At 36.0% G+C, this 22,641-nt stretch overlaps 2 protein-coding genes across 2 annotated transcripts in view; one reads left to right on the forward strand and one right to left on the reverse strand.

Annotated features, from left to right (window-relative positions):
• Positions 1-22,641, reverse strand: part of LOC141301232 (uncharacterized) — an 80,276-nt gene that overhangs the window by 6,124 nt on the left and 51,511 nt on the right. The gene's annotated exons all lie outside the window — the stretch shown is intronic.
• The window catches only part of kif15 (kinesin family member 15), a 59,160-nt gene continuing 36,549 nt past the window's right edge, over positions 31-22,641 (forward strand). Inside the window, exons 1-20 of the mRNA XM_073832379.1 lie at positions 31-111; positions 363-387; positions 2,653-2,839; positions 2,917-2,993; positions 3,071-3,108; positions 8,409-8,506; positions 9,782-9,961; positions 10,044-10,253; positions 11,811-11,936; positions 12,012-12,134; positions 12,240-12,372; positions 12,466-12,548; positions 16,516-16,713; positions 17,481-17,667; positions 18,698-18,839; positions 18,923-19,064; positions 19,145-19,327; positions 19,448-19,576; positions 19,656-19,761; positions 21,828-21,993. Coding sequence (XP_073688480.1) covers positions 93-111; positions 363-387; positions 2,653-2,839; positions 2,917-2,993; positions 3,071-3,108; positions 8,409-8,506; positions 9,782-9,961; positions 10,044-10,253; positions 11,811-11,936; positions 12,012-12,134; positions 12,240-12,372; positions 12,466-12,548; positions 16,516-16,713; positions 17,481-17,667; positions 18,698-18,839; positions 18,923-19,064; positions 19,145-19,327; positions 19,448-19,576; positions 19,656-19,761; positions 21,828-21,993 — 2,552 coding nt within the window. The 5' untranslated portion in view covers positions 31-92. The remainder of the gene's footprint in view (positions 112-362; positions 388-2,652; positions 2,840-2,916; positions 2,994-3,070; positions 3,109-8,408; positions 8,507-9,781; positions 9,962-10,043; positions 10,254-11,810; positions 11,937-12,011; positions 12,135-12,239; positions 12,373-12,465; positions 12,549-16,515; positions 16,714-17,480; positions 17,668-18,697; positions 18,840-18,922; positions 19,065-19,144; positions 19,328-19,447; positions 19,577-19,655; positions 19,762-21,827; positions 21,994-22,641) is intronic.

The following is a 22,641-nucleotide window of genomic DNA, read 5'->3' on the forward strand; positions in this document are numbered from 1 at the left end:
CTGCCGTTAAAACCCAAAGAAGAAGAAGAAGAACGAGGCGCCAAATTTTGTACCCTTCCTACATGAACGGAGGAGACATATCGGAATGAATCATGAATATTAAAGGCAAAGGTGAGGATTATTTACTCATACCGTGAGTTAATGTATTGTTTGCAATCTTCGCATGATACTGAAATAAATATCCGAAATGTTTGCCTTATTTATTAACTAACGTTACATCTACTAAACAAAAGTTGTTATTGGAGGGTAGTTCACGCTAATGTTTACGTTACTGACGAGCTTTTGTTGTCGTTTATATTAGCATCTTGTTTACTAATGTTTTGCTTTTTAAATGAATTGTATCGTTTATGTTTCCTGTGTAGCAGCGACGGAGTCAAACGCCAGCAGGTAAACAAATAAACAAATAACACACATCTAAAAATACTACGGTTCATAGATAACAGTAACAGATGAGTGTTTAAGAATAAACGAGATTACAGCTATTTTATATACCAAGTACGATTCAAATAACCTTTTTTACAGTGTTTATAACAGATCGCTTAATTAGCAAATACTAGTTTGGTGACATTTGTCTGACAGAAACAAATTAGTAGCACATTGTTCTTTAAGTCTTCGTTGGTTATGAAGTTATTAATTTGGCTAAATGACTGGGACATTATGATAAAGTGATATTTCAAACAATTAGTTTTTGCTAAGACACAAACATGTCAAATCTGACCTTATTTAGGGGAGAGTGGGGATGGTTGCAACACTTTTTGCATTTCCTTTAGTTTCTCAGAGACTGTTTGTATTAGAAAGCCAAAATTTTTATACAGTAAAGCAGCACCTGTCAGCTACTCACCCATATTGCTAAAACATGTGTACATATGATAATATACATACAATTTACACTTAAATAGACAAAGTGAAATGTTGCAACCGCCCCCACATTAGGAGACAGTTGCAACATTCAATAAAATGTAATTAAATCTTTCTTAAATATCATTTTGCAATTTCTTTATTTTATTTGTGCACAGTCGTGGTCTTTAATAAGGTAAATTGGCTGTAAAAAAAAAAAGCAAGGAATAGTAAATGAAAAGTAGATTTTTTACCTATTCACTTAAAAATAAAGAGAGATAACTAACTATTAAAGGGGTTCATTAGTATTATCATTATAAAATTACAATTGTGTAATGTTATGGCAAGCTTTTAAATCAATATTGTGGTAGGGGACAGCATGTTAGGACGGTTGCAACAGTGTGTCCCTACAGTGATAGCCATGATAAAAATTGGTATATTAGCTTGACAACATATCATTGGCACACGCTAGCTATGCCTATTAGAAACTAAGAACGCACTGATTAAAATGTTATGTTTTTACAATTCGTCACACAAACAACTTACAACAACTTACAACAAAAAAAATACTTTTTTACCAAGAAAACAATTTTGGGTAGAAGGAATGATCACATGTGGCTGATTTCTTCCAGGAAGTATGAGGGGCCAATAAAGCATGTGCAGTATGAATATTATCACTGTATCTTATTCCTGCTTGAAGAAATAAGCAATTTTGCAACTGCCCCTTGTTGCAACCATCCCCACTCTCCCCTACTCGCCCCCAAGTTGCTCCAAACCTGTAAGAGTTTATTTCTTCTGTTCAACCCACAGAAATATATATTTTAAAGAATGTTTATAGTAACCTACTATGGTAGTCAGTGGCTACTGTCAACTGTTTTGTTACCAACTTTTTGTTTTCAACAAAAGAAAGAAATGCATATGTGACCCTGGACCACAAAACCAATCATAACTGTAAATTTGTCATCTGGAAGTTGTGTATATAAGCTTTCCATTGATATATGTGACCCTGGAGCACAAAACCAGTCTTAAGTCGCTGGGGTATATTTGTAGCAATAGCCAAAAATACATTGCATGGGTTAAAATTTTAGATTTTTTTTTTATGCCAAAAATCATTAAGAAATTAAGTAAAGTTCATGTTCCATGAAGATTTTTTGTAAAATTCCTACTGTAAACATATCAAAATGTAATTTTTGATTTGTAATATGCATTGTTAAGAACCTAATTTGGACAACTTTAAAGGTGATTTTCTCAGTCTTTTTGATTTTTTTTGCATCCTCAGATTTCTGATTTCAAATAGATGTATCTCAGCCAAATATTGTCCTATCCTAACAAACCATACATCAATAGAAAGCTTATTTATTGAGCTTTCATATGATGTATATATCTCATTTTTGTCAAATTTAACCTTATGACTGGTTTTGTGGTCCAGGGTCACACATTGTTTGTTAAAATAGGACAATGTTTGTCTGAGATACAACTATTTGAAAACCTGCAATCTGAGGGTGCAAAAAATCTAAATATTGAGAAAGTCACCTTAAAAGTTGTCCAAATGAAGTCATTGGCAATGCATATTACTAATCAAAAATCAAGTTTTTATATATTTATGGTAGAAAATTTACAAAATACCTTCATGGAACATGATCTTTACTTAATATGCTAATGATTTTTGGCATAAAAGACCCATACAATGTATTTTTGGCTATTGCTACAAATATACCCATGCTACTTAAGACTGGTTTTGTGGTCCAGGGTCACATATAGGTTAAGAGACAGAATTGACATTTTTTGGTGAACTATCCATCTAAACTCATCCAGCAGTGATGGAGATGCCATCAAGGTGTTTGTGAGGGTTCGGCCGTTGACTCAAGGCACTGGGTTGACGACAGACGGAGATCACAGTCTATGTTTGACAGTCACCTCGCCGCACACTGTCAGGCTCCACTGCAAACCAGAGCCTCGGACCTTTACATACGACCATGTGGCTGACATGAACACAAGCCAGGTAAGAACTCATCTTCTAGAAGATAAATCTAAACACTGCTGGGTAACCATCTCACCTCTGTTCTTTATGTCTCTCAGGAGGAGGTTTTCTCCAGTGTGGCTAAAAACATTGTGGAGTCGTGCATGAATGGATACAACGGGACCATTTTTGCCTAGTGAGTTCCTGTGTGGCTTGTGGTAAAAATTTTTAGAGCTGTGTGATATTCATGATGTGGTGTGATTTGTTTTTCAGTGGACAGACGGGCTCAGGAAAGACTTTCACCATGCTGGGTAAGTGATGAAGTCTTTAGTCTGTAGGTCTGCTAGTTCAGGGTGTCCACGGGTCTTTAAAAAGTCTTAAAATGTCTCAAATTCAGATTCAATGGGTCTTAAATATTTTTGGTCACATTACCACTAAAATATGTTCAGTCTGACGGACCTAATGACTGTTTACAGTCATTGGACAGAACAAAGATTCCCCCAAACATTTCTTGTTTGTAAATTTATGAATGTATTTAAAACATAAATAATATATAAATAATGTTATAAGATTAATCACACTTGTAATTTTGCAGTGTAAATTATTTAATCTGCCTGGTAACAGCCCTTTAGAATGTATTGTTGAATTGTAATAATTTGAAATGAATGATGCATACATTTAAAAAGTAAAAAAAAAAATAGGCCTTTATAAAGGTAAAAAAAAAAAAAAAAAATATATATATATATATATATATATATATATATATATAATGTATGTTAAAGTTGAACACTGATGAAAATATTGCTTATAAATATATTTTGGTATGAAATATTGTCTGCTGATATGAAAAGTTACATTACATTTAGACATTTATCAGACACTTTTATCCAAAGCAACTTACAAGCGAGGACAATGGGAGCAATCAAAAACAACAAAAGAGCAATAACATACAAGTTATGTATATAACATAACTTAACAGTGTATAACTTAAATGGGTTTATTATGCTCTTTTACAAAGTCTTTATTTTGTTTTGGGGGTGTACTTGAACATGCTCTCATGCTTGGTGCTTGGTGGTTCAAAAAACGCATTATTTTTCACATAATTCACATTATTACAATAGCTATCTCCCCAGGCTGGCACAAACGGCTCGATTAGTTCCGGGTTCCGCCTTCCGAAAAACCAAATGTGTTGTGATTGGTCAGAAGTCCCACTGCGTTGCGATTGGCAAACAGCATAGACCGGGTTCCGCCCTGCTGCGCCCCTTCCCAAAGCAGCAAACTAGATTAAAGTGATTCTTACATTTTAAATATGGATATTTTTTTTTTTTACAAAAACACATCGGATCACTAAAGGAGGCTTTTACCGGCTGCCCGGAGCCATGTGAGACAATTTTTTATTGTGGATCGACTTGTTTTGGACTGATGGGGAGAAACACTCGTCTATACCGTTCAGTTCTTAATCTTGGGAGAGCTGGGATTATTTTTAATGTAACTCCGATTGCATTAGTCTGAAAGAACGAAGTCATATACACCTATTATGCATGAAAGGTGAGTTAATAAAACGCAACAGTATTGTTGGTCCTATCGTCAGATCACCGATACATGATATCATCATTATTGTGCTAATGTATTTACATGCCCGAAACCATAAGGCTAGTGAAGCTATCTACACTGTATGATGAATAAATGTCTTACCACACACTGCACGTCTACGGCGCGGCTCCGACGCATCTACGGATGATCACTAGTCAATGTTGGCGCCGCTCCAGCATGTATTCCGGAGCAGTTCGCGGACTCTTTAGTTAAAGCTGAGACGACCTGCGGCTCGTCCATAATACATGCTAAAGTTAGACTAATCCCCAACCCGCTAACAAATTGAATTTCTGTAGGCGGGATACCACGTTGTGACATCATTGCATGCGGAAAACAAACGCCGAAGCAATCAGCCATTCGTTGTAGTTCTTGAAAAGGGACTTTTTAAAAACTATATATCTCTCTTTGGAGTGGACTTTGAGATTTGCAACTTTGTAGATGTTTTTTTTTATGCCCAAACATACACTCCACACACTGGCTAAAGTTCAAAAAGTGAAAAAGCATAATAGCACCCCTTTAAAGGAACACTCCACTGTACACACCATGTACACAGCAAAATTCCCAGTGTTAATTTAAAGGAACACTCCACTTTTTTAGGGAAATAGGCTCATTCTCCAACTCCCCCCGAGTTAATAAGTTGAGTTTTACCGTTTTGAAATCCATTCAGCCGTTCTCCTGTTCTGGTGTTAACACTTTTAGCATAGCTTAGCATAGATCATTGAATCCTATGAGACCAACAGCATCGCATTCAAAAATGACCAACGAGTTTCAATATTTGTCCTATTTAAAACTTGACCCTTCTGTAGTTATATTGTGTACTAAGATCGGCGGAAAATGTAAAGCTGTGATTTTTTTTTTTTCTAGACCGATAAGATTAGGAGCTACACACCCATTCTGGTGTAATAGTCAAGGAAGTTTGCTGCTGTAACATGGCCGAAGCAGGTGCAGTAATATCACACAGCGTCTGAAATTAGTTCCCAGCTAGGTAACTTCCAATGACAAGCGCTCCCTGTCTATGCAGTTGGTCACGTTGTGCTGAGTGATATTACTGCGCCTGCTTTGGCCATATTACGGCAGCAAACTTCCTCGACTATTACGCCGGAATGGGAGTGTAGTTCCTAATCCTGTCAGCCTAGAAAATCGCAGCTTTACATTTTCCGCCGGTCTTAGTACACGATATAACTACAGAAGAGTCAAGTTTTAAATAGGACAAATATCGAAACTCGTTGGTCATTGTCTAAAAGTGATGCTATTGGTCCAATAGGATTCAATGATCTATGCTAAGCTATGCTAAAAGCAGGGTTACCGCGGAGTCCTAAAAAGTCTAAAAAAGACTTAAATTCAGAAAGTTAAATCTAAGGCCTCAAAAAGCCTAAAAAACACAAGTTTAGGTCTTAAATTTAATTTACCCAAGTCTTAAAATTCTTACCTTCGTTCATTTTGTTAATTGTGTTCAAGCGTTGTCCGCCAAAAATAAAATATTAAAACGCTGTAGAACTAATAATTGGTTGTTTTGTTTTCTAGTAGGCTACGTGATGATGATAATCCCATTGCGTGATCACTGCAGGTATAACTCCTGTAAAGTCGGTGGCGGTATGTAACCCGCCAATAAAATGAAGGAAGTTTGTTCACTAGGCTACCTGCCCGCCGAATTCGTGCAAGGTTAAGTCAGGGCTGTCGTCGAGCGTGTAGTTTTCAAAGATCATGGGGAAGTGTGTGTTTAACGTGACTTGGCTCGATAAGGGCGAGTTTTGCAGTTGGTTACAAGCTGTCCCCAGCAGTATATATGAAGCTCACTGCAAAATATGCAAGAAGATATTCGTCTCATGCCAAAGCGGACAAACACCAGCTTGCCATGAAAAACCTTCAGCAGAGTCAAACCATCTCGCAGTTCTGTTCGGCATCCCAGCTGCCTAGGCCTACATCATTGTCGATGCCTGGTCCCTCCGGACTCCAAGGCAATAACGTTACAGCTTCGTCGAGTCGGTCTGATCTTCGGGCTACTTTCGGATCCACTGAGACTTCAAAATCGGAGGTACTTTGGATTCTCCACACCGTGACAAAACATATGTCATATAACAGTAACAATAATATTAGTGATGTTTTCCAGGTAATGTTCCCCGACTCAAACATTGCAAAAACGTTTACGTGCGGACCGAACAAGATCACTTATATAGCAAGATTTGGTATAGCTTGATCAAGAGCGCATCAGAAAAGAAAGCTGGCTGAGCAGTGTCTGGTGGACCTTAAGAAAAGAAAGACAAACTTAGAAGATGTGTCTGCCTGTCTTGTCAGGGAGGCAGATGCACTAGCAGAACAAACTAAAGGGCACGGCAGGCTCCAAGATGGCTCAGCTTCTCTCAAAGTCCAATGCCCTGAGAAGGGCACACAAAGAAAAACTTGCAGAACTGAAAGCCCTTGAAACTGAGATTGATGCTAAAGGGGATGAACTCAGACATATGTAGGGTTAGGTTGTATGTACTAGTGTTGTGTTGGGAATATGGATATCAGAAGTTCAGTATTTTCATCTGTTTTCTTGCTGAGTTTCTTTGATATTTTTCTCTAAGTGTATCAATAAAAACTAGAATATTTAAGAATTTCTAATGTTTCTATTTACAGTATGTGTCGTGTTGGTCTTAAACTTCACACATAATGGTCTTAAAAGGTCTTAAAAAGGTCTTACATGTAACTAACTGAAACCTGCAAGAACCCTGTAAAAGTGATATTGCCAGAACAGGAGAACGGATGAATGGATTTCAAAACAGTAAAACTCAACTTATTAATTCGGGAGTTGGAGAATGAGCCTATTTCCAAAAAAAATAAATAAAATAAAATAAAAGGGGAGTGTTCTTTTAATATAACAGTGTATAAGTTCACTGTATATTGTTGTAATATCATTAATGACATTTTAGTTTTTAAATTTAGTTTTCTTTTTACATTAAACACATTAAATATTATAGATACTGTATGCATGTAATATAAAGCGTATTTTCATTACCGGGTTAGGTCTTTTTTTTATTTAAGGCGGTATTAAAAATGTCTTAACAGTCTTAAGTTTCACTTGTTTATATCTGTAGAAACCCTGTAGTTATATAGCTTCCAGAAAGTAATTGGACACTTGAGATAAAAATAAAATGTTATCTACTGCAATGATTTTCAGCAAGAAAATTAGCTAAAACCCACTTTTCTAGCTAAATATTTCACGTGGTAGTTTTCAGGTCTTTCAGATGTTAAAATGAGTAACTGCATTATGAAGTATGTGGTTGCTCTTCTAGTACACTTGGGTAGACTTGAGGGCTACCAACTTAGAAATAGTTCACCCAAAAAATTTGCTGCAAATTTGCTAAACAAAAAAATACTTTCCAAATGTAAATGAGTTTTTTTTTTTTATTGAGAACACCTCTGAGGTAACTTTAAATGCAGACCTTGAGCCAAAAACTCATCACCAAACACCAATGACTTTTAGACACCTCCAAAACAACAACAGAGATGGAAATACCATTTTTAAAAACATGCATTTTCATCTTTGTTGCCACAGTTTTGGAAGTGTCTTTTTCTGTTCTAAAGAAGGGGGTGTCCGAATACTCTTGTCCATGGTGTATGTACAAGTCATTGGTGTTTGGTGATGAGTTTTTGGCTCAAGGTCTGCATTTGAAGTCACTCCAGAGGTGTTCAACTGAGATTAGGACTTGGCTTTATGCAGATCAGTCAAGTTCTTCCACACTGACTGAATCAATCATTACTATTTAAACCTTGCCTTATACACAATTGTCATGTTAGAATAGAAGAGGGTCCGGTCAAAACTGTTGCTGTTAAATTAGAAGAACACAATCCCCTAGAATAACATTATATGCTTAAACATTAAGATTTTTACACATGGAAATGACTAAAGTAGTCAAACCTGTTCATTAGACGGGGGTGTCCCAATACTTCTGGCAATATAGTGTATTTGGTAAGAGCTGTATGAAAGTTTGTCTAGATACACGCAAGTAAAGGTGATTGTATTTTGTGTGTGCAGGTCCCTCAGAGCTGGATAATTTTTCTGATGAACTGCGTGGTGTTATTCCTCGAAGTTTTGAATACCTCTTCTTCATCATCAATAGAGAGGTGGAACGGGTAAGACGGGTTTCATTGAATATAAAATTTCAGATAAATGTCGCATTGCATTATTTAAGGTATCATGCTGTTTAAATTCTGTGCATATTCATATGATTAGGAATCAAGAAGTACTTTTATTTAGAAACTAAAATTCTGCAATCAAATAATAATAAAGCTTGATATGTGGTTAATTTAATTTAATGAACTGGACTGTCTGTGGTGGTGTAGCCACTTCAGTGAAAAAAAACAAAACAAAAACATAGTAACATAGTAGGACTTTGTAATGTGGGATTTGTTTTGCTGAAAGAAAAAAAATGGTGATTTTAAGTTTAAAGAGAAATTCTGTCTTAAATTCAACTTTTTCCAAACAGTGTGAGATTCGTATTTTTGTTGGATACAAAATAATATATTTGGAAGAATGTTGTTAGCTAAAACAGTTGACTGTAGCCATTGACTTCCATGGTATGAACAACAAAAAATCCTGCAAAAGTCAATGACTACCATCAACTTTTGTTAACAACATTCTTCAAAATATCTTATTCAGTGCTTAACTGATGACAGAAACTCAAAGGTTTGGAACAACACTCCGGTTAATACATGACATAATTTCCATTTTTGGGTGAAGTACCATTTTGACTGATACAAAGTTCAAATTGTTGTTCAAAAAGTTCATTGTTGCATTACATTGTAACAATCAGTTTTTATTTATTTATTTATTTATTTCAGTAATCCTGAGAAAATGTAACTTGCATAACTTCTTTGGAAAAAAAAGAAATAAGGAAATATATTTCTTTGTTCATTTTAAAAGTAATGCATTACTTTACTAGTTATTTGGAAAAACTAATCTAATTGTGTAACTCATGTAACTTGTAATGCATTACCCCAACACTGGTTACAATACATTGTAGATAGATGCATCATAAGACCTTTTTGTGGTGTAAATCTGCATTAAAGTGCTTTACAAAGAATTTTATCATTAAGTGCACGACACATACATACATTGCAAATATTTTTCTTACAATTGCGAGTTTGTATCTCGCAATTCTGACTTTTTTTCCTTAGAATTGTGAGACATAAACTCGCAGTTAAGAGTTGTAAAGTCCAGTTCTGAGGAGAAAAAAGAAAAATGTTTGAAGACTGATATGTTGACAGAATTGCGAGTTTATATCTCACAATTCTGACTTAACTCACAATTGCAACTTTATTTTTTAGAATTGCAAGTTTATATCACACAATTCTGAGAAAAAAAGTCAGAATTCTGTGATAAGTTGCAATAACCTTTTTTATTTGCAGTCTGGTGGGACGAAGAGCTTCCTCTGCAAGTGTTCATTCATCGAGATCTACAATGAGCAGATTTATGACCTATTGGACAGTGTGTCTACCAGCCTGTTCCTGCGAGAGGACATCAAGAGGGGCGTCTTTGTAGAAGGAGCCGTGGAGAAATATGCAGCATCTGCTGCAGAGGCCTATCAGGTCCTACACAAGTTTTTGATTTTGATGATTTTGGCATTTGTTTGGAGCTTTATGACTTAGTTCTGCATGTTTGTGTGTGCAGGTCTTGTCGATGGGATGGAGGAACAGGCGAGTGGCGTCCACCTCAATGAACCGTGAGTCCTCTCGTTCACATGCAGTGTTCACCATGACGCTGGAATCAAAGGAGACTGGACAGGAAGTGGTCAACATCAGAACCTCTCAGCTCAACCTGGTGGATCTTGCCGGCTCTGAGAGACAGAGAGACACGCATGCAGAGGGTTCACGACTCAAGGTGCTTATGCTGGAAACTGACCTCGATATCTTTCAATTTTCAAACAAATTAAAGGTTTAGGTTCAGGTTTAACAAGAACACTTGTTATTACTGCTACTATTATTAGTATTATTTCTAGTTTTATCATTATTACACAGGGATTAAAGTTCTCTGACGCTACAACTGATTTCCGTTAATTGCAGCGAGTCTACAACCATCTACTTTCCATCAATTTAATAAAAATGAGGGGAAAAGAGACACGGCTGCAGTTTCTAACATGGTGACTCCGCTCGCATTATTCACAGTCGGATAATTAGCAAAAAAACACAGAAAATAACTTTGGCGCAGGTATTAATAACACTCATTGGAATGTATCTTTGCACGTGCTTTTGAGTCTTGCTTATTTTTATTCTTACACTATTTTCTGTGCGCCCACAGATCGCGATAAGGAGATTGACAGCTTTTAATAATTGTAAAGGGAGTTTGCAAATATAATATTGATTTAATACAACAGTTCAATAAACAAGAAGTTAATATTAAATGAGTTACGTTGTCTGACTATAACTCTGACGTTACTCTTTCATCAACGAAAATAGTTCCAAAATAAAGTAACAGCTCAGCTGCTACACAAGTACACATCTCTAAAAGCAAACAGCCGTGTTTCATTTATGAATGAAAGTGCGTTTTTGACTAATCTAATGAGTCAGTGATTCATAATTAGTGATACAATCAGTGACTTGCCGCCACCTGTTTGCGGATTTAGTTTTATTTTTAACGTATAATTTTAGTTATTTAAATGATGCAATATTTCTAATGTTTTAAATATTAAATTTTGAATATAATCTCAACATAAAGTTTTTAATTTATTTGCACTAATGGCACCTCATTAAATGAGCCTCATTAAATGTCTGAAAGTGCACATAAAAGCCACTTTTGTGTTCTTCTGTGCACCTCTGTAGTACAAACATTTTTTTTTTATTAATTCTAATTTCATATGATTAGTAACTGATTTGTCTTATTCTGCTTACTATTATATTGTTTTAATACTTTTAATAAAATTTGAAAAATGCTATTACAAAGGTAAAAGGAAAATGCCCCTGTAAATCACTTTAAGGAGTCAAATATAATTAGGAAGGCTACTTTTTTTTATCAGTATTTTTGATTATCAAATATTTTTTAATTAGGAGGAAAATTGCTCCTAAGAAGAACAAAAGGAATTGTGTTTGGCCGAGGAAAACTGTTGAGTCAATTTTTTTTGCTTTAATCCCTGTGTTATAGTGCATATTATATTACAGTAATATTCAACTTGATTTTGTTTCAAATATGTTAAAATCGACCTATTACAGCTAATGTGGATCAAAAATCTGTTAAATTGTAGTAATGTAAAGATTGGAAAGTGAGGCTACAGTTAATAAACTATGCTAATGTATACATTAATTCAACATTTACTTGTTAAACACACTTTTTACTGGTGATTTACAGCGGAACAGTTTGAGAACAGCTGCTTTGAAGACATTTCTGTTACTCCACTGCTATAACTTTAAATGAAACTCTAACCTCTTGACTTGTATGTTTTAGGAGGCGAGCAGCATAAACCGGTCACTGATGTGTCTTGGTCAGGTGATCATGGCCCTGATGGATGTGTCGAATGGGAAGAACCGCCACATTTGTTATAGAGACTCGAAACTGACCTTCCTGCTCAGGGTGAGCGCTCTTTATTAATGTGTCTCTTAATACGCAGATTAGTAAATTGTGTCTAATTGCTGTTCACATTATCAGGACTCTCTAGGGGGAAACGCTAAGACGTACATCATCGCTAACGTTCATCCTGGTTCCAAGTGCTTTGGAGAAACGCTCTCCACTCTGCATTTCGCTCAGAGAGCCAAACTCATCAAAAATAAGGTTAGGTTGAACAACACAATTATCCAGCCAAACAGTCATTATCTTTTTTAATATTCTTAAAGAATGCAATGAGAAGGCTATATTTGTGTGCGTGTCTGTCTGTAGGCTATGGTAAATGAGGACACTCAGGGAAATGTCAGACAACTGCAAGCAGAAGTGAGAAAACTAAAGGAGCAGCTCGCAAATGCGCTTTCACAAGCACGCATTACAGAGGTTACACCAACAGACCAGGAAACAGGTACACATTACAGAGCTCACACAGACGATCCCTTTGTCTAAACACACAACGTTCATTAATTTATTACTGATTAAACTGATGTTTGTGTTGCAGCACACTCTGACACTGAGGTTTCCTATAAGACGCAGTTCATTCAGGCCATGAATTTCTGGAAGAAAGCACAGGAGGAGAAGAAGGTGCCTTTTCTGTGCAGATGCTTGTTGTTGAATTAAATCAATATCAATAATCAATGGACTAGGGCTGTCACGATTCGTTGATTCGAATCGACTATTCAATTTTTAAAAATCCTTGATTTCATTTTGCCCGCGTCTACTAACTGGCAAAATAACGGAAGTGGCACATTTAATGGACGAGAATCCATTAAACTCTTTATTAGACTGTTTTCCAAGGCTGCATTATGTATTAAACCCACTTAAAAACCGTAATTAAGCATAATTGTGAATTCACAAATGCTACGATTTAGTTAAATAATTAAAGCAATACAGGTTTATTATATGTGGATTTTTCCAAGGGTTTTAGATTATCGCAAAAAAAATAAGCTCTGTGCAGTTCAACCATTGTTTTTGAAACTTACACGTTTTGTCCATCAAGATAATCCTCACACAAAAAAAATACAACTTGTATGAATTTTGAAGCCTAAATAAAAGCGCCAGAACTAAAAAGCTAAACTTAGGCTAGAAACGGACTTCTTCGGTCGCTCGCCTTCGACTTCACCACCACTGCGTTTCCGACAACCTTTATCAAACTTATTTTTAGAAGCATGTTTAGTATAAAGGATTTACTCTGTGGGTGAATTTTATTCCATGTTACAGTAACCTTTTCATATAAAACTGGAATAAATTCAAAACTAGAGCCAAAATAAAACTGAAATGAAACAATAATAATAAACATTAAGGACTGATTCTGAATAAATTAAATAATCAAAACTAAAGCACATATGGGGTCCATTAAAAGTCAATAAATCCTTGATTAATATGGATATTTTAATTCAAAACGAGTCTCTGCGTAGTATTTACTAAAAATCTAGTGCATGAAATTATTAAATAACAGCAGAGTGAACAGATGTTTAATTATGGTAAGATTAAATTTATTTTAGTGAATAATAGTTCCAGCTATCTTTTTGTTGGAGTGGTTACACAATGTTATTTTATCTGTGCTTCTAGAAAATCCTCAATCTTTCTTCTTTCTAAAAACTTCATTTGGCCGTTAACATTTAATTTTAATGTGGCTTCAAGCACTATGCGTCAGTAAAGTTTCACCGCGACCATGTAAAGCCTGTAATCATAGTGTTTACATAGAATAATAGTAAAATTAATTTACCTCATGGTATGAACCCAGAGTCTCCGCTGGTTACATCAGTAATAAAACCAGAATCTTCCATACAAATCTATTAGTTGCATTTCAGAATCGGAGCAAAGCAAAAAAAAAAAAAAAAACACCATCTAAAGATAGTACAAAACACGGGGAACTAACTTGGTTTGGTTATTCTACAATTAATTGTACTACAAATTATACTACATTTAGAAAACATAAATTGATAAACTGTTGTGCGTGGTGACGTTCAATGTCTCCGACAGGCCTGTAGTCCCATTTAACAACTTGTTAACAACCGTCTTTTTTAAGAAACATTTAGTACACATACAGTTTACGTGTAGGTTATGTGCGTCTCACAGCAGCTCCGTTCACAGGAACTGTTATCAATTACATGTGTCTCAAACTCCATCTCTGCATGTTGTTGTAAGTTTGGGTTTATTATAACGTTCATCTGGGAATGCAACATGTGTCATTTCATCAGATTTATAAGGTAAATCATTTATAAACCTGTGCAAACTCAGGAGAATACGTCAATATCATTCTCATTATGCTAAGTCACAATTTCAAAATAAAAGTTTAAACCCTCTGAGTTTACGCATTTTGAAGTCCACATATTCATTAAATGACTGTGGCTATAGCGTATCTGTGGTATATGAGATATGGCCAGATATTAAAGATTAAGTGGACGTTTGACTTAAATGTTGTTCAGTCGATATTAAACGTATTGGTGCAGTGACGTGTAAAAACAATCATCAGACCGTTGGCGCCCTCTTCGGGCGTTTGTTGTAATGCGTAATGTACATTAGCTATATTATTTATAATATATTATGGTTTTATTGCACAAAACTATTGAAATGCATACGATTTCTTGCTTTTGATGCTTTATTTGAACTAATTATTATTGCCTCATTGCTATTATATATATGTATTTTAAGTAATTTTAAAGGCTATTGCTTAGAGGTCGACTGATATTGGTTTTTACCGATAGCTAGGTTGGACCATAGTGGCCGATACCGATTAATTAACCGATAGTTTTTGAAAATGATACTGAAAGGCAACTAAAATAGTGCTCTACTATTTTTAAAAAAAGTACTAAACCATACTTTGTAAATGAATAAAAATATTAATATTAATTATATATTGATCATTAAAAGTTATTTCATAGTTCATTAATGTTAACAAAATAAACTTCAAAATTTAACAATATATCAGCAAATGTTGAAATTAACACTCTAACAAGGAACAACACTTCTGTTCTACAGCTTTCATCAATTTTAGTTGATGTTACAAATGGGCTCATTATGTAAAGTTCATCACTGTAGTGCTTAAAATATAGACATTTTTTTTCTGAGGTTATAGCCAGGACTCAATTAAAATGTTTATTCACGTATGATTAAAGTTCATTAAAACTAATTAAAATGAGTTCAGGCTACTTGTAACAACCCATAAATAAGTTGCATGTACCAATAAAAGTAGGTTTATCTAACTGAGTAATACTAGTACTGTTAGTTAAGTCAACTTGATTTTGTTGCATTTGCATTAAGTAATATTACAGTGTTTATTATACTTAAAAAAGGCTGCAAGTTGACTGAACTTAAAACATCCAATGCAGCCACTTGCCTCACTTTTTATAAGTTAGATCTAGGTATTACTTTTTACAGTGTACAGACTTTATTAGAGCTACAGAAATACAAATGTTTCGCTTAAATGCACAATACTCAATCTTCCAGCCCAGGGTCAAGTCTTTATGAACATTAACAACGATTTGGGACAGATTTGATGTAATGTAAAACTATGAATGGCGCGCTGTGGCGCAGCAGGATTTCTATCGGCTAAATGAACACAGTTTGCTTTCTCACGTCACGTCTTTAAATCTGCAACTTTGCTGGCTAACAATATGACCAGCTTGATATAAACCAACGCAAATATATGGTAAAAATCCTAACATTAAACACTGGTGTCGACTTGACCTCTCATACTCTATGACAGCGGAGCGGAGCGTGAGCCGCTTCAGCAAAGAACGCAATCCGGAAAAACTATCGGCATGGATTTTTACCGATAACCGATAGTTCCGGCAATCAACTATCGGTGCCGATTAATCGTCAAAACCGATACATCGGTCGACCTCTACTATTGCTCACTTATATCAACATTTTTATTACCACAAAAAAAACTAATTATAAGGCCCTATGTAATCTGTTCTATTTCCAAATTCATTTTTTTTTTCAGTTTTAATTTTTCTATACTAAAATACTAATAATCAAAAAGTCTAATTAATTGAGTTTTATAGTTTTATTTTTACCAAATTCTTTTCCATTAATTTTCTGGATTCCATTTTAATGGTTTCATTATTATTTAATAATCACAAAACATCTCCAATTAATTTATCTTATTAAAAATACAATTTTCTTAAGTAAAATTGTCTCTTTTTTTGTGGGAAATTAGTCGATTAGATTAATCGATTAATCAATATAAAAACAGTCGTTAGTGGCAGCCCTAAAATGGCCTTTATTACATTGTTATGAGGCTTTGAATACGAACACCTCATGTCATCTTGCCTGTTGATCGTCACACAAATAAATTATACTCTCTGTCAAAATTGCAGAGTCCCCTTTAGGGTCACATACAGGCATTTCATTGAGATCTCATAGTCTGTCCCCGCCATTTAGTCATCTAACCCCAAAATCTTAAGCCCATTATGAAGCATGAAAAAGTAATCAAATATAATTAAATAATAAAAAAGGGTAATTAAAATAATATTTCATATTTGCATATTCTCCTTATTCTGCTCTGTCTTAATCACAGTTGTTACTGCTGTCTTGCTTACAGGCTCTTCAGGGGAAAGTGTCTCAGTTGGAAGCTGCCTGGGCTCAGAAGGAGAAGTTCATACAGTCTAACCGCATGATCATGAAGTTCAGAGATGATCATATCGCTCAGCTGAAGAAAGAGCTTCAGTCAGGACAGAGATTAGACCCTGATCAGCAGAAACAGCAGCTGCAAGAAGAGATACGCCTGCTTCGAGAGCAGGTAGACACACTATGTACACAGAGGAACATATATTAAGCCATGTTTTAATTTGTTTGCTCTCATGTAGGAAAGAGAGATGCTAAGCCAGTCAATAGCCAGGTTTCCATTCGAATTGGGAATTTAACTTATGCAAACAATTGGAATTATTGCATAAAAATTTGCGAATAAGCACCGTTTCCATCCAACGAGTCAAAAAACAAAATTGCAAAATTACGTGCGCCTCAGAGAGCAGACAAAACACAATAAATTCTATCTTGCTTTCGAAGATGGATGTCTGTTGTCAGAATCACTATGACAGGCATTTCAGAATGACCATAATATCATTTCAGATGCTGTGCATCAAGATCGGTCCGCTGGTTAGTCAGGTTTAGCCGTCCTATTGCGCAAGTGATTTTTTTTTTTTTTTTTTGGTGCCTGTAGAGGAATTTATTCGCAAAATGTTGATTCTAACAACATACAGTTGATTTAAAAAAAAAAAGAAAAACAAACAAACAAAAAAAAGCTTCCAATTCACTGATTGTGTTTGGTTTTCATGTTGCTGCTGCTTTCTTCAAATTACACCAAATATTTTTAATAACATGCAACTCAATAACATTCTACGACCGATCCGAAGCTTTTAGTATCTTCTTGTAGTCATAAGCTTTTATGGATATATATAAACAATAAAAAAATAATATAAATCTGGAAGCTTACATTTGTAAATCCTTACATTCTCTGGGAGTTTTATAACTTTAATTACAACCGTGTATGTAAATATACTTTGTTAGGTGGAGCACCACCCACGTATGATGCGGTATGCAGCAGAAAACTGTGCCCTGCGGGAGGAGATTCAAGCCCTGCGAGCTCTGGATTCGGTCAGATCTGCGGTTGAGACCAAGGTTCAGTCATTAACCGCGCTGGAGAAAACTTTCCTGCAGCTGCTGGAGGCTCAGAGAACAGAGGAGAGCTCAGGAGGTGAAGATCTTAGCTGTTAAATGTTCATTTGAATTGGATGTTTTTTGTTTCTTTTGCAAACTGGTGAACACCACTGTTGCATGAGTTGATGCTACAAACGTCTTTCGCAAAAATTGTCAAATTACACTAAGGCCCATTTAGTTTTCTTAACTTAAGGGGAGACACTGCAGGCAAAAACACTGTTTTTTTATGCACCTGTCAAGTTTGAGATTGAGATTTTGGGCTTTTTGGCGTTTCATAGTGTTTTTTTTTTTTTGGACTACTGCAAAGAAAACACCCCAAAGACATTGTTGCTTTTAGGGTACTTTATCTTTTGGGTCAATAGATTTCAATATTTTTAAATGCCGTTTTTCTCCTACACTGAGCCATACATCTCCATTCAGTAGCACTTACACACACCAAACTTTATTTTATTTTTTTTTCCTGTCTATATTCTGAAGGTTTTTACAGAAGGATTTGTTCGTATATAATTTGCTTGATTTTATACAACATTGTATTCCCCCAAAAATGGTAAAAAATACATAGCTTTCTGTCTGTTGTAAGTATTTTCTGAATTATGGAGACAAAATGAGATACCCAATATCCCCTCTGTAAAAACATTTGACTCTAATTTGTTAATTTTTTTTATAATAATTTTGAAACTGACTTCATCCAGTGTTTAGATTTTTGTGCTAGAAATGTATGCAAATTAGCGCATATTTAAATAAATGATCCTCAAACCTTAATATTTAAACCTAACATTTTAGAAAACTTGTAATACAAAAAATGCTAGCAATTATCAATGTAACCAATTAGCTGGGTAAGTAAGGTGATAACTATTAGTTAATTTTTGCCCCATTCACCTGCAGTGTCTTGCCTTAAAGCCTAAATATGTTGACTGCAAAAAAAAGGTCATAATTGCAATTAAATATGTGAATCAATTAAATGGCTCTACAACAAAAACTTAAGTTGCAGTGCCATGTTTGTCTTTATCTTTAAATGTGAAGCACAGGCAGATCACTTAAATTACTGTTACTGTCTTGATTCATAGCTCCGCCCATCTACTCCACCCCTGTCACTATGGAGACTTTGTCATCAGTTTCAGTGGAAAGGATGAAGGTTCAGCTGCTGCAGAAACAGTCAGAGCTCACAGCGACAATTCAAGCCTTCGAGGAATTCAAGGAGGTCAACAAGTATGTTCCTGTCGCATTCATGTAACTCTGCTTGTTTAATTAAGTGCTTTTAGTGGTGGTAAATTAATATTATCATTCCTCAGAAAACAGCTGGCTGAACTGGAATCTGAGAAGCGCTACCTCGAGAAGTCCAACAAACATCTGGAGAAGATCCTAGAGGCCACTAAGGCCCACAGCAAACAGGAAGTGTCTCAACTCAACAAGATTCATGCTGAGACCATAAAGGTAGATAGCTCAGACTTTGTTAGTCTGTTTTAAACAATTACCAAATGAATCCTCTTCTAATGAGTACTGCTGCTCCTCAGATTTTGACTACACCCACGAAAGCTTATAACCTGCGTAATCGCCTGGTGCCGCTGTCTAGCCCAGACCATCTGAATGGGCAGGCCGAGAATATCGAAGTCGATGACATCCAGAGCGAACAGCCGCCTCCTGAGATGAACGAGCTCGCCTGCGAAGCCCTCACTGAAGAACTCAAACAAATGCAGGTACTCAACGTTTTGATCGTTTGACTTAGAGATTAGTATTTTCTGATGTAGTTCTTAAGTGTAATTTTATCTTGCAGTGTTGTTGTGGTAAATCGGTTTGGACTTTGTTTTTGTTTTTAGGAACAGGCCCTTCGTCTTCAGGGCCAGTTAGACGAGGAGGAAGCCAAGAACAGGAAGCTGCTTCAGCAAATCAGCAAGCTGGAAGAGCAGGTTACTATAGCATCCGAGAAGTCCAGTCGCTCAGAGGAGGTGTGTTTGTGGTAGTGTTTAGTTTTTCTGGTGTTCTGGTTTCTGTGTGCACTGGTTTGATGTTGCTCTCTAACTGTAGATGTTCGGTGCTGAGCGACACACGCTGCTGGAAGAACAGGAGCGTCTGCAGGAGACAATCAGGACACTGGAACAGCAGCTAGAAGATGAGAAGAGAGAGATGGATGGTGAGTCGTTTTTTTTTTTTTGCATTGACGAGGATTTTGCAGTTCATAGTTCACTTCCAGAATAAAATAAATAAATAAATCCAAATAATCCAAATAGGTCGCAAAGAAATTAAGTTTTTTGAGGAAAATATTCCAGAAATTTTCTCCCTATAGTGGACTTTAATTGGAGACAAGGGGTTGAAAGTCCAAATTGTAGTTTTAATGGAGCCTTAAAGGGCTCTACACGATCCCAGCCGAGGAATAAGGGTCGTATCTAGTGAAATGATCAGTCATTTTCTTAAAAAAAAATATATATATATTTATGTAGTTTTTAACCACAAATGCTCTTGCACTAGCCTGACCTTACGCATTATGTAGTCACGTTGGAAAGGTCACACGTCATGCAGGCGGAAGTATCGACCCAGTGTTTACAGAGCGAATGGGCATAGAACGACAATGTTGGACGATTTTGAAGTTGGAGGAGAAAATGAGATGGAGATGGTTTGCGCTCTGGAGATCGGTTTCTATTTCAGCGTGTTTTTGTATCATTGAGTAATGTAGCCAATCACAGATATGTTTGATTTCTTGAACGCAACAGCGAAACAGGTGTTGTGTTCAGCAGGAATCATCTCATCATAGCAGTGTGGACGTTATGTAAATAAGAGATTTGATGTGCAGAGAATTTGATGACTTTATTTGTAAATTGCGAGTATAGGGAGAGGTAAGGAGCAATCATACAATTACATTGGTGGACCAACTTGAGTGATTGCCAGCTTGCATCAGTTGCTTTTATAGTGTGCACATGTCCTCAAAAAAACAAAAAAAACGTGGTAATTTTATTGTTATTCAAACATTTTAGAGTAGTTTGTGTAACCTAGCTCCAGACAGTCGCAGATATTTTGAGTTCTCTTCAGGAGTAGTTCTCAGTTCTGCATTTCTTTGGTAAATATGTATTTTATTTAATCTATAAAATGGTTTCTTTGCTGTAAATCAGGGCTGCTCAACCCTGTTCCTGGAGATACGAACAGCACTTAATGGAAAAAAAAGCTATTAGCCAACTACAACAAAACTAACAACAGTTAGCAAAACCTGACTAAAATGAAATAATTATCAAAAATAATCATTTTCATAATCATTAGGTTCTCATCCTAGCTAGAGATAGATTGACCAATATGGGTTTTTCTATAACCGATGCTAATGTTTAGAGGTCAGCCGATGGTCGATATGTGCTGCTGATTTTTTTTTTTTTTTTAGGGCCGATATCTTGAAGTTTTAATAATAAGTGGATGCACAACATTTCTAAACTTATATCAGTCGACCTCTAATTCTGCCACAACCATCTGAGTGCACTGCGAAAGGTATAATCAATTTTATAGTTAAATTCAAAACGACATTGAAATAAAAATGAATTTAAAAATGCAAAAATGACAGACACGAATGCCTCTCATTGGTGCGTGAGTAGGGGGATTTATCAAACGAGGTGCTGGACCTGATTTACCAGCACAAAGATGAGTGTTAAGATTCATTAAGATATATTAAGATTAGAGCACCCTTGCTAATTTAAGAAGCACCCCCAGCGTTTTGATTCTGGAGCCGTGCACAATAGAAGGCTTGCCTGCATATGTTGAAAAGCTTATTTCTCGGTCAGAGAAAGTTGGTTTATGCGAAGTTAAGTGAAATACTGACCCACATTAAAACGTCGAGAAGAGCGAAGAGCTAACCCCGCATGACCCTTTTAACGTGATTTTGCAATGCAATAAATGCATGTGCATCGCACAACTAGTGCAAGATGAGCTTTTGTGTTTAGAAAGTATATAAATATTAATTGTTTTAAGAAAATGAACAATTGTTTCGTTAGGTAAGACCCTTATTCCTCAGGTGGGATCGTGTAGAGAAAATACCTAAAATGTTTTTCTTCATCCCAAAACCTTCATTTCTTTTTGACTGAAGAAAGAAAGACATGAACATCTCAGAGTAAATTATAGGGAAATGTTTATTCTGGACGTGAGCTAATCCTTAAGTGAGTTGTATGTTGTTTTAGTAGCCCATCTGTGAGTTGATGCCTGTTTGCTGTGACCTCTCTACAGTGCTGCGGGTGGAGGTGCGAGATCTGCGTGTTGTCCTGCAGTCCTCTGATAAGGAGCTGGAGGTCACTCGGACAGAACTGCAGCAGCAGAAAGCAGAGCATGAGAGAGAGACCACAGATCTGTCCAAGAGCCTGATCAGCACACAGCTGCAGCTGGACACTGTCAAGTACATACTCGCACTTCACTTACACTACCACCACTGTTGTTCGAATACTAGTACATATAATTGAAGTAGGGGGATTATGGAGTAAATTAACCAAAAAGGTTAACAAATCAGGACCCACATATTTGAGCTTCTTCAGTGCAGCCGGTGTTAGTTTAGTTAAAAATAATCAATACTTGCGACTAGGGTTGCATCGATCTGATACTCTGGATCGGTATCGACGCCGAATGGATCTGAATGGATCGGATATCGGTGATGCGTGACCGATCCAAATTCGATACCGTTACCAGAGTTTGATTGAATAAATAGCAATAAATAATAGTCTACTGTAAAAACTATAATAGTTCATACAAGAACACAATTATTTTAAAACATTGCCTTAAAAATAAAATGCATCTAAAATACGTTGTGCTGCTTACACAACCACATGTGACGTGAGTGTGAGGCGAGTTCAGAGGAACTTTTACATGCAAAGTCTACCTCAGCGCGGTAAACATGTCCCTGATTTGGGAATATCTTACTCTTGATACAGCAGCTAGTAGCACTGCAAATTGTAATATTTGCAAAGCCAGAGTTTCAAGAGGTGGAAGTAGTGTTTCGAATTACAACACCACAAATTTAATCAAGCGAAGCATCACGCAAAAGAACACA

The sequence above is a fragment of the Garra rufa genome, chromosome 25, assembly GCF_049309525.1.
Source record: "Garra rufa chromosome 25, GarRuf1.0, whole genome shotgun sequence".
Taxonomy (NCBI): domain Eukaryota; kingdom Metazoa; phylum Chordata; class Actinopteri; order Cypriniformes; family Cyprinidae; genus Garra; species Garra rufa.